The sequence below is a fragment of the Rhinichthys klamathensis genome, unplaced genomic scaffold (assembly GCF_029890125.1).
Source record: "Rhinichthys klamathensis goyatoka isolate OS25496 unplaced genomic scaffold, OSU_Roscu_1.1 h1tg000369l_1, whole genome shotgun sequence".
In the NCBI taxonomy this organism is placed as follows: Eukaryota; Metazoa; Chordata; class Actinopteri; order Cypriniformes; family Leuciscidae; genus Rhinichthys; species Rhinichthys klamathensis.
In genome coordinates, this window is record NW_026606877.1 from 2,905,361 (window position 1) to 2,922,887 (window position 17,527).

The 17,527-nt window shown below is 37.5% G+C and overlaps 1 protein-coding gene across 2 annotated transcripts in view; it reads right to left on the minus strand.

Annotated features, from left to right (window-relative positions):
• Positions 1–1,135: 1,135 nt before the first annotated feature.
• smarca2 (SWI/SNF related, matrix associated, actin dependent regulator of chromatin, subfamily a, member 2) overlaps positions 1,136–17,527 on the minus strand; it is a 56,781-nt gene continuing 40,389 nt past the window's right edge. The window contains exons 29-35 of one of the 2 annotated variants that reach the window (XM_056233409.1): positions 9,771–9,988; positions 5,250–5,355; positions 4,794–4,895; positions 4,028–4,151; positions 2,728–2,864; positions 2,378–2,391; positions 1,973–2,024 (exon numbers count right to left, since the gene is read on the minus strand). In XM_056233409.1, coding sequence (XP_056089384.1) covers positions 1,973–2,024; positions 2,378–2,391; positions 2,728–2,864; positions 4,028–4,151; positions 4,794–4,895; positions 5,250–5,355; positions 9,771–9,988 — 753 coding nt within the window. Of the gene's footprint in view, positions 2,025–2,377; positions 2,392–2,727; positions 2,865–4,027; positions 4,152–4,793; positions 4,896–5,249; positions 5,356–9,770; positions 9,989–17,527 lie in introns of both variants that reach the window. The other variant, XM_056233408.1, reaches the window with a different exon arrangement.

Sequence of the window (17,527 nt, forward strand, 5' to 3'; positions counted from 1 at the left end):
CAATGATTTTGCATTCTCTTGCAAAAACATGGGACATGATGATGAAAAAAAATATTTCAATGCTTTTGCGTCGTCTTGCAAAAGTTTTGACTCCCCCGAGAAACATTGCGCTTGCAAAGACCTCAAAAGGTTTGTGAGCGAACGCAGGTTTCTCAGGGGAACACAAACGTTTTGTGAGCGAACGCAGTTTCTTAGGGGAAGTGGGGAACAAACGTATTCCGAGGGGACGTAAAGTTTCTCGGGGAACGCACAACTTTTGCAAGACTACGCAAAAGCATTGAAATATATATATATATTTTTTTTCATTTTTCACCATGTCCCATGCTTTTGCAGACCCCAAGCACCCCCTTGACCCCAGTTTGAAAATGTCTGACCTAGACGTTACAGGTTTGCTTGCATGTGTGGGTAATTATAGAATCCTATCTCATTATTATTTCAACCCTGAGCAAGGTAATTAATATCAATGTTATGCTTGGGAACTGGCCCTGCAATTAGCTTAGTGGCTTTAGGTAAACAGCAACTGCAAAGTGACAAGTAATTATCTCAAATGACTATTAAGGTTATTAAGCTCCCATTTTAATAAAGCAGATGACGCCATATACATCTAAAACATAATATTCGAGATATTGCAAATGTTCCTAGCACATCATTCATGACTGGTAGCAAAATCACAAGGATTGATTACACATGTCTATTAGTAGAGGAGCATTGCAAACTTAAATATATCAAGTCACAATTATTTCATGAAGACAATCAGCATGACATTACACCAGATATCAACGAGAGAAGGGTTATCATTGGTGATGTTTACTTTGGGCTATGAGCTACAACCACAAAAACACTGTGCAAGGAGAGCAAAGATTATGACACTTTTGAAGAGTTACCAAGCTCAAGCACTTACAAAAGAGATGTCAGAAATGACCAATGGCACACATGAGAACAGATCAAAAAGAGTTCTCATTGCCAATAATGCAAGTGCCTTAGTGAGTACATTTTAAAGCAACAGCATTCATTAAAAAACAAGATGAAATGCATATTTAAACCAATACAGTATGAGCAATTAATTATTTTAAAAAACCTCCCATTCCTTAAAAAAAACTTCTTTTTTTTTTGTAAATGAAAATAATAATAAAAGAAAAATATCCATAGGGGAAAAGGGTAGCCAATCTGACCTGGTTTATATTTAAACAATATGCTTTAAAATACTGATTGTCTTATCTACATGAGCTTTGAAATATTGTGAGACACTCTTCATTCCACTGTAACTGAAAGTGAAGGTGAAATGTGCATGTCCGACTGCAGAGTATAAAACCAGTGAAGGAAAGACACCGAATAGGAAAAAGAGAAATCGCCACATCTATGTATATGATACAAAGCTGGTCAAATTCGTATATCACATACCACTGAAACGGTACAGGGCTGAATAGTGCTCCCATCTCAAACACATTTGTAATCTCTGCTGGCTTTTGTGCTGCATGCAATACAATATAGAAGTCACTATAATATATGATCTAATCTAGATTATACGAAATGCTATGAGGACTTCACTTTAAGTAACACTTGAATACTTTTTGATATGCTTCATAAATTTGAAACAACTGGTTTAACCAAGGGGAAAAAGGTTTGAATAGCTTATAAATGACGTTCTTTGATGCAATTCAGATTTTTCTTTTATCAAACATATATTTTTAAACATTGCATAAATGTCAATTATATACAAGCATACATAAATTATCTCTAAAATACTTCACTACATGTAGGGAAATAACTGTAAGCTATTGAAGGTGCAAAAAACTGTAGATTATTCAACAGTGGGATAATAGCGCAAGACAAAGTGTTTAAACATAGAATAAAAGAATACAAAAAAGAGAAAAGAAACAATAAATCATATTGGAAGCCGAATCTTATAATTCAGCAGGGTGAGGAAAGACAATAAAAGAAGCAAATAAACGTGTGAAAGGAATGCTGATGATCAGCTCATCTCCTCCTCACTCATCGTCGCTTTGGCTCCCCTCTGACTGCTCCTGAAAACAAACACACAATGACTTTACACGCACATGCAGACACACAGATCGGCCCACGCTAGAGCTCTGGTGACCCGCGTCCACCCCCGCGCCACACCTGACTGAACGCTGGTCTGCAGAGGCTCATTACTCGTGGACTGAGCTGCTTACTGAATGTGCTCTCTTATTCCTGGATAATGAGACAATCTCACACTGATTCATGAGCCATGGTCACAGGGCTCTGAGATGTTCACACTCACTTGATGTGAGGAGACTAAGCGATTTACTGACGTTCAGACATGAAGCGATCACATCAATGGAAAAAAGTGCATGTGAATGGAGGTTTCGAAAGCGAGAGAAACAGACAGACTTACATTTTCCTCTTGAACTGCAGCAGATGGGATAAAAAGAGGAATAAATGCGAGGTTTAAGGGCACAGTATATCCTTTTTTTTATAATAAATGAGTCCAGCAGAGAACTGCATAACACCTCAAATACCTCTTAGATGTTGAAAGATAAGGACATGTGGCTAAGCATCTATAAATCTCTTTGAACAGTTTTTAGGAGGGAAGGGGGGGGTTAACATCCTCAAGCATATTCAATCAAAATGTCACTGTATACACCTGTGGTTTTTGATTACAATGTTTAATTAAGCTAAATGTCAACTGGCTAAACAGATTGCAGAAATGACAGGCCTAATTGATGAGAGGAATGGTAGACTTACGTTCTCCTCTTGTTCGTCCTCGCTGTCATCGTCACTGACCACAGGCTTAGCCTTTCCACGACTCGGTCTCTTCTTGCCTTTGTCCTGACATCTCTCGTCCCGTTTACTCAGCTTAATTTTCACCTTCACTGACTTAGCTTGGATTTAAAAAAAAAAAAAAAAATTGTAATAAAAGAGATTTTAAATAAATATAGCACAACTCTAACAGAGATATAAATACACATTAGCTTATATCATTTTTTGTCATTTTAACAGGATAACACTATGAGAATACATTTTGTTTCAAATGACACACATCTATTAAAAGTCCATCTCAAATGCCACCTTTCTAAATCAGTACTTTGTAGTTAACCTGTTTGCTCGATCAATTGTAAAATTAACGTTAAACATTATAGACCTCATGAAATCCTTAGTGTTTCTGGCTTTTAGTCTATCAGGTTTGACGTCATCAATATGCCAGTGTACTCGATGAAAATGACAAGATTCACTTTTAGTATGTATTCTCTCAAAAATACAAATGACTCATCCTGCATTGCACTGATTTTTGTCCAATCAGATGCTCTCGATTGAGAACGTCAATGCAGTTGACTAGCAAGTAGAAAATCATGTTCATGCTGTGATGTAAATAAAGCCTTAAGCATTTCATCCCCTAGAAGCAGTCGAATGGAACTTTCAAACTGGCCAAAAATCAGTCGTTATCTTCCACTTATTCATCATGTTAAAATGAATGAATATTGAATATATATCCCAAAAAACAACAACAAATGTCAATACACCTAAAAGAAAAGCATAGTAGGTTTTCTATGGCTAATTAACATAAATAATGTAATTTTACATATACATAAATATAACACCTCATTTTACACAAATAATGTTTAAAGATGAATGTTTTAGTGCAAAGATAATGACAATTCTCACCTCACGCCGAACTACACTTTTAAATGCAAGTATTGGTTTTCAGCTAACTCACATACTATTGATTAAAGTACATCACGTCCGACCCAATTGAACTGCAAAGGTTTAAATATTTCAACTCACCCGAAGCTAAAATTGGATTCGAAAATTATGCATGTGCATATGATACGCAAACAATGCTCCCGTACTACTCTCCACTGGAAATAAATGACTCCGGAGATAGTGAAATGCAACTTTATGGCTATTTAAAAAAAAAAAAAAGGTTTAGGACTTTGAAATGTGCCGCCCCAAACAACCTGTTTCAACAAAGGAAAGAACTGCACTTCTCAAGCAAGTACATTCATTACTATCAGTGAATTGGTCATTTGTTAATGAAAAATCTTACACTCTTCCTCTGAATCTTCCTCATCATCGTCATCATCATTGCTGTCATCATCACTCTCCTCCCTGGCAATCTTTTGTCTGGCACTCTTGAATACTGACTGGAGAACAATGGAGTCCTCATAGATCTACAAAAAAGGGTAATTTACAAGCAATAATTTAAAACAAACACACCCCTTGCTGTGATTAACTGTATTATCTGCAACCCGAACAAAGTAGGAACAAGGTGAGGTAAAAATAATAAAAGCCTAATCTGACACATTCCTTTCAAATAAAAAGCGATGCTTAGAACTGTTTGAGAGATTTGATTATATTTTTGTAGACGTCTAGACTCCATCTCCAGATTGTGCTAATTTCAAAAGAGATTAAATATTGATTTTAAACACACAGACAAAATCTGGTAAGTAATCACAATACACAATCCACCATGAAAATGCTGTGTAAGGAGATCCTCAGAAATAGATATAACTGATCTGAAATATAATGGTGCAGTTCTTCTTATAAACCTTTGCATAAATAAATTCAATACATCAGGGAATTGGCAGAAATGATCTTCTTTAGACAAACCAAAAATCCCCATTTTATAGCACACAATAGCCATTTACAAACAGATCAGTGGCTCTTCATGACATGCTTAATATTTGCATGTATGACAAACACTTTATAGAACTCATGCAACATAAAATCACTGCAAAATGGTGGTGTGGTCCTACTAGGTCATTTATAACTAAGACAGTCATGGAGGGTGTTCAATCCATTTATTCACTCACCTGTGAGCCCTCTAGATTGTAAGTCTGAGCATTGTGACAAAGAAGCATGACATCTTTCTCCAGATCGCTCACACTTCTGTACTTGTGGCAGCGCACACGCTCCTGCAAAAACAAGAACACTTCTAACACCAAAACATCCTTCACCTGTAGGGTGCAACGTTAACAACTGAGGAAATTGCCAATTAGAGTTGCAACATAAAATAAGAGACACCGACATTACGAAAAACACGCAAGGCGAGTGAGGCGGCCCATTATAAGGACGAAAACATCAGTTTATCTCATCTTAAAACAAAAACCAATTCTCTATGGCTGTTATCGTCCAGCAGCCGAAGTAATGAGTGTGCCAGTCCTGATCGGACGATAATACGTCACAGCAGAACATATAATATGTGATGTCCAGATGTGTGTAGGCTTTAGGGCCACACTGAAATAAAAGATGTACTGTAACTCACGTACCTTGATCTTCTTGAAGTCCACTGGCTTCCTTATCAGTTCATAGTATTCAGGGAGCTCTTTCCTGGAGGGCAACTGCACAAAGACCTCGCTGAGCTGACGGCCTGATCTGTGATCAGAAACAGAGATTGAGGCTTATCCTGGCTTCCTCAGACTGAACGGTGAGAGATAAACTATGCAATCAGCCTGGGTGGATTTCCAACTTGGTGGAATAATGTCCAACTGCTTTTCATTATCATCATATTGGTGCTTTACTGACTATTATCCCTCAAGTTCACCCCAGGCCAACAGGAGAAAACACAAGTCTAAATCCAGGACAACAGCAAAGGGTATAAAGGTCACCAGGAGTAATACTTTCTTGAGACATACTGGCGACAAGGTATTTTTTTACCCTGTCTTCAGCTCATATCTGTCTGTTACAGTTGCTCTAAATATTTATGACACAGCGCAGATGATTCATTACACATTCAGTGATTAAATCAGGGCTCAAATTGGTGCAATTATGGTGTGTCGACCTTCATTCAGACCTCAATTTATAGTTTTTGCTGCAGATGCATGTTTAGTGTTAGTCTCATGGCTCAGACTGCAGCACAATACCAAACAGCTTTCAACTAAGCTGAAGGATGAATTCTGCTCATTACGAACTCAGCATTTAACTTAGTTTAACATTTCTAAATTGGCGGCTCAACATGTCAACAATTTCAAATGGCTCAAAATGTCAGCTATGTCATTATTATGATGGTAAATGGACTGCATTTATATAGCGCTTTCACAGACCCAATGGCCACCAAAGCGCTTTACATTTGCCTCACATTCACCCATTCACTCTCTCATTCATACACCGACGGCAGTGTATCCAGCTCGTCGGGGGCATCTGGGGTTAGGTGCCTTGCTCAGGGACACCTCGTCACTTGGTCAGGTGGAACCGGGGATTGAACCACCAACCTTTCGGTTTGTAGACAACCTACATGAACCACTGAGCCACTGCCGCCCCATGATGACATGATGAATGAGTAGCAAAACTATCTGGAGAAATTCTACAGAATGTGCTTATAGGACTAGTTAAAATTAAGGTGTGCAATTATTTTTTATTATTAAAATATATATCCTGGCTTATTCAAAGAAAACTACAAGCAAGTGATCTGGGTGGGATGCACCAATATTAAAATCTGACACCGATAATACATGTTATCGATTTGTTCATGTTATCCAATATTAAAATTTATACAATTTATACTATTTTACCAAAACATTTTTTTTTAAAAGCTACAAGAGAAATTAGGCAGATAAAAAAAAATAATAATAATAATCATTGATATTTGCCAATACTACTGCCCCTGTGCTCAACTAATGGCTTACGTTGTTTTTGTTTGGCCAACCAATGGCCTAAATCCTCTTTTCAGGAAACCTGTTTGAAACCAGTCATTTTGACAAATACATTTTCAAGACATTTCAACTTCAAAACCCAGGTGAAAGCATTGTATGCTCTGTTGTTTGGGATTAGTCATGAAAGTGTGGGACTAAGACTGGAGTAATTTCAGAACAAATGCAGCTGTGCTCAGTTTTCACATTACGTGACTCATTAAGTTCAACAGTCATATATTTGAAATAATTGCCAAGGACGTCTGTTTCTAAGAAAGACGCTTAAGTACTACCAAAGTGACATATCTAGACTTCTTGGTTTAAATATGGGCTAGATTAGAGCAATTTGTCTATCATGTAAAATTACTGCCATGTCCAGACAGCTCAATTATTATTCCACCACAACTGATATATGCTGTTAACAAGGAGGTTGTCATGGGGACCACCAAGAGAGAAACCCAACATATGATCAGTGCTACTCTTCAATCCGTTGGACTGCAGCTTAATTGGGTGACACATCAAGCCCATGTCCTCCGCTCAACTGAAATCAAACCGTCACTCTAAAGCTGGTTAGAAATTCTCAGAGGGGAATGATAATCAATATACCATGAACCAACATCCACTACATTACGAGTGTGACATTCAGACTACATTATTAATCAGAACACTGATTAATCATCAAAATAATTTAATCAAATTAAGCTTATTAATTGCCAATCTCATCGCATTTGTGTTCAGCTAATCATCTGAGCATAGAGGAAGAACTAGCTAGAGCTGCAACTCATGTCACATCCGACACAAGTGAGCACCCATGCATGCCAGAAATGATGCATGCACCCTTGGCTTGTACAAATTAAGTGGACTCGACATATTCAGGCGTGGGAATGTTCAACAGTAAACAATGTTTACAGTCACTGGAAACACTGTGATGAGTACAAGATGACCACAAGAACATTGGCCATCCTTCAGTCTCGCTCCGAGTCTGATGCATGACGTCTTTGCTAAGTGGGAGAACCTGACATATAATCATGATCAAAGCAATGGTACATTAATGTTATGTCCTGTTTGCTGTTTACACACTGTGTATTATAGTCATGGTTTGTCTCGAGCAGTACAACTGTTTTCAACATTTATAATAATAAGAAGAATGTTTCTTGAGCACCAAATCTGCATATTAGAATGATTTCTGAAGGATCGTGAGACTCTGAAGACTGAAGTAATGGCTGCTAAAAATTCAGCTTTACCATCACAGGAATAAATTACATTTTAAAATATATTTTCGATATACTTTTTAGTGCTGTAAAAAAGTTTATTAAATCGCAGATATTTCTGTAATTAATCATGATTAATCGCACCAAACAATAAAGTTTTTAATATATTTTTATATTGTAATAATTTCATATTTAATCTCCAAATTAATGTAGAAACAACATAAAGATAGATGCCATTAAACAATTTAAAGTATACTGTTTATAAATGAAGGCCAGTATCACTGATACTAATACTGGTACTGATGTCTCGATGATTTGTTTTTCTCAATTTTAGCAATTAATTATAGCAATTCAACATTACAGTATACTTGAAAGCTATGGATTTTAACATTTCTTAGGCTTTAAAAAATATATAACAACATTTCAGTTAAGTGAACTAAAAACATTTTTCACATAAACCCATTGTAATAAAGGTTACATTTACCTGTGCCCTTTAATATATCAGGGCTCAGCGCTAAAGATTTTTTTCAATTGGTCCAGGTGGGCTGGTTCAGATTTTGACCTGCCCTCCAAAAATGCTCCAAAATTAGTTTTCATTGTTTTTGACCTATGTAACCTTGCACCACTGTAACAGTGCTTTAAGATTTTCAGGTAAATAACAGGTAGGAAATAAACAGAAATTGAATAAAGTTATCAAACACTTCACAGTCTTCACTGCATAAATTACTAATTAAATATATATTAGTCCTTATTAAAGCTACAAAAGTTATTCAGTCAAGAGCAGTTTTTGTTCTTTAATTAACATTAACATTATCCGCACAAGCACATGACGCAGATCTGACACGCATTCCATTTTCTATCAACTCTTTGCGTTCATTTAATACTTTATTTAACTCATTTAAGACTGTGCTTGCGAGGATACTCAACAAAACGGGCATTTTGGCAAAATTTTCGGTGTTTTTGTCCGTTCAAGCGTGAAAGAAAACTTAATGCAGTACTGGCTGCGCTGTCTGAAGCAGCTTTCTGTGCGCACGAGTCGTGTGTGTGACACACAGACAGGAGATTCAAAGATGCGCGCCAGTACCGCAATGAGTTCTCTTTTGTGTCTTGTCATGCATGAACGGTTTAAAAGCATTTGCATGATTAAGAGCGTGATCATATAATGTTACGCTAGCCAAAAGATGACGGGAAAAAAGGATGCTGCGTTAATTGCGTTACATATTTTTAATGTGTTAAACTGAAGAAGAAAAAATTCTTCTTAAAATTTCACAAAAGTAATGCAATCAATTTGACAGCCTTATTTCAAATAGATTTTGAAAAAGACTATATACTTTTTACAACGATAGTGTACATAAAAAACTCCATTAATAGTGGAAACTACCAATACTTACATATTCTCAAGTGAATTTATTTTAATTTAAATAAAATTTTAAGTTCTGCGTGCACATTTTGCCATTTTAACATTAACAATAAATCGATTGTTAATTTGAAATGAAAATTGGTTATGGACAGTCTTGAAAATGGAAACAGATATGCTCAATGAATTAATCGACTTAAAGGACACCATGCAGGATTTTCTGGCTTGCTGCCATTAGTTTTTACAAAGCATCTCCTCCTTCATGACGGCTCTGACATTACTTCACCTTAAATTACTTCTGGTCGTTACTCTAGTCAAGAGTCATTCCACATGTATACTCCGGGACACAGTAACAATGCCTGTCAACACACTGTTTGTCTATCTCTACACTGCGACTTCCTGGAAAAGCTGAAATGTTGAGAGAGTTCAATGTTAAGAAATTGACATTCTACTTAGGGTCACCTTTACTACAAATGAACAGACAATCAAACGGTGATTAAGGAGAGCCAATTCAAAGAGACACCTGCAACAATACAGTGAGGTGAGGAATGGGCTGGCCAAATGAGCCATTCTTGGAAGTTTAACAGCACTTACGCGTCTCTGTAATTGATGACAGTATCGACAATAGCATTCATCTGTTTTGTGAGTTTGGGATGGTTTGGGGAGAGCTTCTCTGCTGGAGGGCGTCCTCTCCTTTTCTTGGCCTTGTCTCCGTCCTCACGCCTCATGTCTTTGTCCACATGTCTCCTACGCTTGCGCCTCTTCAGTCGTATTTCCTCCTCGATTTCCTCCAGGTTGCCATCCTCTATAGCCTGCCAAAATTCAACAGTTACAATCACACTGAGTAGTTAATGAGGTGGGAAATTACCAAATGAAAAGTGAACAAGACACAATTGTTGATTGCTAGATTCAATTCACTGTCTACTGGCAATTTGCACTCGACGTTCATGTGATTTTAATCTAAATTCATTCTGGAAAATATAACCAGGTATTTTCAGCATTTGGGACCGAAGCCTTTCTTCTAAATCTTTTAAATCACATGCTGATACATATACATGATTCATATAATGCCATCGGCGTGATTCTGCAAATGCAAATTTTACTGATTAGGCTCCTATGCATGACAGTGAATATTTGATTTGAGGACTTCTTCCCAACTCCCCATAGGCAGCCATGAAATCTATGTTCATTACAATAAAGTAAACTACATCTAGAAGTGAAAGAAGCTTCTGACTATAGAGAACTTGACTATAGGCACTGATTATGGAGCCATTTGGACTTTCATCAGTCACACAATCTGACATGATTGAGCTTAGCATTTGTGCAGATCTGTTCTTAATTAAATCCATCTGTCTGGCATCTTCTCTACATCCTTCCCTTCCTTTTGTTACACAGATGGATATCAAGGGATTCTCTCATCTTTCAGTCTCTCCAAACACACATTTGGCATGCATATTTACAGAGAATAAGTAATTTGCCTTCAGTGAACGTACTGTATGGTCCAATACATTTGTGTTGTTGCATTTGGCCCAGCGTCCACCCCTGTTGTAAAGAAGTATACAAGTGATCCCCCTTGTTTAGGTCTGCACAGCACTTCAAATCTCCAAATATGCTCAAAAACATTTGTAATTCCACCACCAAAGCGAGACCTTGGCGTAGCAAAGAAATCCACAGTAAATCCAACAACGTCCAGAGAAGAATCCATTCTCTTTGAAGAGTAGGAAACAGTGCTACAGTGCTGGTCAGAAGTATTTGCCCCCTTGGTAAATATGATCAAAGATGGCTGTAAAAAATAAATCTGCATTGTTAATCCTTTTGATATTTTATTAAAAAAATTAGCAAAATCACATTATGAAATAAATGTTTTTCTCCAAAACACGTTGGGGACAATTATTTGCCCCCTTTTATTAAATACTTTTTGCAACCTCCTTTTGACAAGATAACAGCTCTGAGTCTTCTCCTATAATGCCTGATGAGTTTGGAGAACACCTGACAAAGAGATCAGAGACCATTCCTCCATACAGAATCTCTGCAGATCCTTCAGATTCCCAGATCCATGTTGGCGCTTCTTCTCTTCAGTTCAGCCCACTCATTGTCTATAGGTCAGGTCTCTGATCTCTTGTCAGGTGTTCTCCAAACTCATCAGGCATTATAGGAGAAGAGCTCAGAGCTGTTATCTTGGAAAAAGGAGGTTGCAAAAAGGGGGCAAATAATTGTTCCCAACGTGTTTTGGAGAAAAACATTTATTTCATAATGTGATTTTCCCCCCACTTTCAATTCTTTTACTTCAATAAAAGGTTAGATTTGCGCTATTTTTTTAAAATAAAATATCAAAAGGATTAACAATGCAGATTTATTTTTTACAGCCATCTTTGATCATATTTACCAAGGGGGCAAATAATTCTGACCAGCACTGTATATCTGTCTTAGTTTTATGCTCTTCGGTAACATTTGCAGTAAAACTCAAAGGTCGGTTATCATAATGCGGAAAGCTTGATTCTTAGCGCAAAGTAATTCAACACACCTGTTATGCAGCTGAGCCAGAGCCCTCATTTGAGATTAATGCAAATGCACAGAGCCAGAAGTGAACAATGAGCAAACAAACAGACCTAAAAGAGAGTCCGCTTTTCAAACCAAACATTAATTAATGTGAGACTTTCAGTGGTGCAATTAGGATTTTGGTTCTCAGCCAAGATGTTATGAAAGAGGATCCAGGCCTATATCTACCTAACAGAGCTTGTTTTAGATGAATTCCCAAATAAAAATCAATGACTAAAATAATTTGTTCTCACCATAGCAAGCATTCAAGTAAATGTCTTGTTTTAAAGAGACATAAACTATGCCTTCAGTTACTTACAAAATAGCTATATTACGTTTACTTCACATTTGAAATATGATCCAATGTACACTACCATTCAAATGTTTGGGGTCTGTAAGATTTCTTTTTTTCTTTTCTTTTTTTTGATACATTGAAACTGAAACATTTATTCAGCAAGGTTGTACTAAACTAATCAAAAGTGACAGTAAAGACATGTATAATGTTACAAAATATTTATTTTTTTAATAAATGCTGTTCTTTTGAACGTTCTATTCATGAAAGAATCATGAAAAAATATATATCATGGTTTCCACAAAAATATCAAGCAGCACAACTGTTTTCAGCATTGATAAGAAATGTTTCTTGATCACCAAATCAGCATACTAGAATGATTTATGAAGGTTCATGTGACACTGACTTTTCAGCAGTCATTACTTCAGTTTTTAGCTTTGCCATCACAGGAATAAAGGACACTTTAAAATATATTAAAATAAAAAAAGTCATTTTAAATTGTAATATTATTTTACAATATTACTGTTGATAGCACTTTATTTTAAAGTCCTGTTTCGCAATAACTAGGTACTAACCCTAAACCTTCCCCTAAACCGTAACTTAACCCATGTAGTTACCTTACATTACTCAGTACTTTTGTGGGTAAGTACACTCTAAGTACATTAAAAGTGCACGTACTGTAAAATAAAATACTGCATTTTTAATTAAATAAAAATGCAGCCTTTCAAGGACATAATAACCCCATACTTGATGGGTAGTGCACATTTATGCATTCAATTTTATGTAATCAAAGAGAAAAACACAGTATGCATGCTTTTCAGCACCACATCAATTCTGTGCATTATGCATCAGGTCAGAGCAGGGGGTACACATCATCCTTTTAAACGCTGTGTCTGGAGCACTAAAATGATGCATCCCATGGCTGGGATCCTAGGTTCAAATAACGGCCATCTGCAGGGAAACCTCTGGCTTTGTTTTAGAAATGCTGAGCCAATAATGTGTAACCTTTCCTCCATCACCTCCACTGTTGTCATAGTGACGTCGCACCTGTGGGTACCGAAATAATCTAAGGGAAAGAGCTCAGCAGCACCTGTGAAAGGAACCGTACTCTGGACGTCATGTGATACTGGGGGAGTAGTCTTCAATCTCATGGACTGTGTGGGTATGATCTATGTCAGTGGTTTCCAAACTGGGGTATGCGTACCCCTGGGGATACGTAAGGTGACAGAGGGGGTACGCAAACAAAATGCTGAGTTTTGCCAATCATTTAATTCTGCCCCACCTTAAAATAACACTGAAACCGAGCATGCATTTCTAACAGGCAAAATGTGGCCTCTAATGTAAAAACAGGAAAATGGTAGTGCCGTAAAAGGTCAAATACATGACATGCAATCAAATTACAAAGTAGTAGTATGCGCACATCCAGAAAACTTTAGGCAGGTGTGCGTTCAGATCAAGCACTTCACTAGAGAGTAAACAAAAATAGGCACACTGCCACTGCTGCTTTCAAAGAATGCCAAAGAAGGCATGCCTGACGAAGACCTTCGGGTCGAAAAGTTGTACAGTTCAATAAATTGATTCTTTGGAAGCAGCAGTGGCAGTGTGCCGATTTTTGTTATCCAATCAAATTACCTCATCTTTTGCGGTCAAAACTGACTGCCTCCACACAAGAAGAGTGCATTTGATAGGTTGTGTGCAGAGTATGCTCCCTTAGCAAATCACACTACATTACTGCCGTTCTCGACAATGTACTTTTGTAAAATTGGGGTTTCAGCACTAGCATGACGAACAAATATAGACACATACTGTGCATAAAGATCGATTTAAGACTCAAAGTCTCTTCAATACAGAAACATACCCTGTGTGAGTTCTTGTTTTTAATGCTGATAATACACTCGCCTAAAGGATTATTAGGAACACCATACTAATACTGTGTTTGACCCCCTTTCGCATTCAGAACTGCCTTAATTCTATGTGGTATTGATGCAACAAGGTGCTGAAAGCATTCTTTAGAAACGTTGGCCGATATTGATAGGATAGCATCTTGCAGTTGATGGAGATTTGTGGGATGCACATCCAGGGCACGAAGCTCCCGTTCCACCACATCCCAAAGATGCTCTATTGGGTTGAGATCTGGTGACTGTGGGGGCCATTTTAGTACAGTGAACTCATTGTCATGTTCAAAAAACCAATTTGAAATGATTCGAGCTTTGTGACATGGTGCATTATCCTGCTGGAAGTAGCCATCAGAGGATGGGTACATGGTGGCCATGAAGGGATGGACATGGTCAGAAACAATGCTCAGGTAGGCCGTGGCATTTAAACGATGCCCAATTGGCACTAAGGGGCCTAAAGTGTGCCAAGAAAACATCCCCCACACCATTACATCACCACCACCACCAGCCTGCACAGTGGTAACAAGGCATGATGGATCCATGTTCTCATTCTGTTTACGCCAAATTCTGACTCTACCATCTGAATGTCTCAACAGAAATCGAGACTCATCAGACCAGGCAACATTTTTCCAGTCTTCAACTGTCCAATTTTGGTGAGCTCTTGCAAATTGTAGCCTCTTTTTCCTATTTGTAGTGGAGATGAGTGGTACCCGGTGGGGTCTTCTGCTGTTGTAGCCCATCCGCCTCAAGGTTGTGCGTGTTGTGGCTTCACAAATGCTTTGCTGCATACCTCGGTTGTAACGAGTGGTTATTTCAGTCAAAGTTGCTCTTCTATCAGCTTGAGTCAGTCGGCCCATTCTCCTCTGACCTCTAGCATCAACAGGGCATTTTCGCCCCCACAGGACTGCCGCATACTGGATGTTTTTCCCTTTTGACACCATTCTTTGTAAACCCTAGAGATGGTTGTGCAGTGAAAATCCCAGTAACTGAGCAGATTGTGAAATACTCAGACCGGCCCGTCTGGCACCAACAACCATGCCACGCTCAAAATAGCTTAAATCACCTTTCTTTCCCATTCTGACATTCAGTTTGGAGTTCAGGAGATTGTCTTGACCAGGACCACACCCCTAAATACATTGAAGCAACTGCCATGTTATTGGTTGATTAGATAATTGCATTAATGAGAAATTGAACAGGTGTTCCTAATAATCCTTTAGGTGAGTGTATATTATTTGAGCAAAGAAATTTTTCCTGAATATCAACAGTTAATCTGCGAATTTGAACGAATTGGGAATTTGAACACTTGCTTCATTACTGAATGAATGAATGACTCTGACTCACACATTAAGACAGTGACTTGCTGCCACCTACTGCCGGTTTTAGTTTCATATTTAAAAGTATCGTTTCATTTTTACCATAATTTCATATTTCTCTATTGAACATTTTTTTTAATTTAAAACATTATCTCATAACATTAGCCTATTTGAGCCAACGTAATTGAATTCATGCCACCTATGAGCAGGAATAAAAAGTGTGCAAATACATCTAGATGCAGCTACCACTGCAGTGCAAAGCTGGCTTTTGTTGATACTGATTTCATTTGATTGAAATTATTGATTTAGTTTGATTTATTCCTTTATATTTAATATATTAATAATTAAATTAATGGAACTTTAAGAATTTGACAATTGGGGTACACAGAAGGATGTTAAATGCCTCAGGGGGTACACCACTCTAAAAAATGTGGGAACCACTGATCTATGGGTTGTTCTAACAAGACAGAGAAATACATACGACTGAAAACGTAACTTATTTCAGAAGAGATGTTGACACATCCACCACTGCAGGATGCATAAACTACCGCTTAAAAGTTAGTCAGTAAGTTTCTTATGCCCACCTGTGCTGCATTTCTTTGATCAAAATACAGTAAAAACAGTATTATTGTGAAATATTAGAAAATAGAAATAATAGAATTTTATCAATGTCTTTACTGTCATTTTTGATACATTTTTTATCAAAAAGCAACTTGTGTGTCAGAGTGAACTGTGGTGCTAACAGTCTCACAAACGTGCACGTTGCTTAGACCAACGGCCAAGTTCATGACTTTCGTTAAATTATACATTAAATTTAAGTTTGTTTTTCACCAAATCGTATACCGCGGTGCCAGAACACTTATAATATATAACATGTGGCATTGGACCATTCTGTGATACTTTTGATTATTTTTTATAAGCCTTGATGCTGGTCGCTATTCACTGCAATTATGTGGACGAGCGCGAGCTGGACTTTTTTTTTTAAATTCTCCTTTTGTGGTCCGAAAAAGAAAGAAGGGCATACGGCATTAGAACAACACCAGGGTGAGTAAATAAATGGTGACTTAATTTTCATTTTAGGGTGAAACTAACCCTTTAATGCATACTTGATGAATAAAACAAAAAAAAATTACTGACACCAAACTTTTGAACGGTAGTGTATTGCAACTTATGATGGTAGATCAGTCTCCGGGGGTTGGGTACAGATGCATCACAATTAATTATATCTCTGTATGTGGGCAAAAACAAAACATAAGAGAACAGTGGAGTTGGAGTTCATCTTAAGCCTTCGTCATCTACTCGTAACCTTGGTGTCTTAATCAACTTATCTTTTGGCTCTCATATTTCTTCTCTTGTTAAAAACTCTTTTTTCCATCTTCGTAATATTGCACATCTTTGATCTTCTCTCACTTTAGCTGATGCTGAAACCTTAATTCATGCATTAATCACATCACGTCTGGATTATTGCAATGTTCTATTTCTTGGTCTGCCCAAAAAACATATTGCAAGATTACAGTATGTTCAAAACTCAGCAGCAAGAGTTCTCACCTCCACCAGGCGTTCTGCTCGCATTACTCCTCTGCTTCATGACCTTCACTGGCTACCCGTGGCATCACGTATTCACTTTAAGGTATTACTTCTAACGTTTAAGGCATTAAATGGTCTTGCAACTCCATATCTGTCTGATCTACTTTACTCTTACCACCCTGCCCTTAGATCAGCTGAACTTGGTTTATTGTCCATCCCTCGTTTCTGGTTGTCTACTGTAGGTGGAAGGTCATTTAGTGTTAATGCTCCTAAATTATGGAATTCACTACCCCTTACACTTCATAATATCTCATTTGTGGCTACATTCAAGACTCAGCTAAAAACATATCTATTTAACATGTATTTTAGATGATGTGACTATATGTGTCCTTATGTGATTGTTATGTGTGTGCGGGTGTGTAAATGTATTGTAATGTACAATGTAAAGCGACCTTGAGCTACGGAAAGGCGCTATATAAATAAAACTACTTCTTCTTCTTCTTCTTCAGTGAAGTCGCTCAAAGTAACATGCACTTCTCCTTCGACTTGCCCACACTGGACTACAGTATTTCACAGGGGACAGATTACATGAGCTCCAATTTGTTTATTCCCATGATTTGTAGTTGTGTCACAGTGCTTATTGGAATAAAGTTATCTTTTCTAAACTCTGTCGATTCACCCAGGAGACACTCAGATCATCTTAATGTCGCTTCAATTCACAGTAAAAACGAAAGACTTGACTGTCAGTGTGAGTGACCCCTCTTCAGCAGCAGAAACGCCACGGAT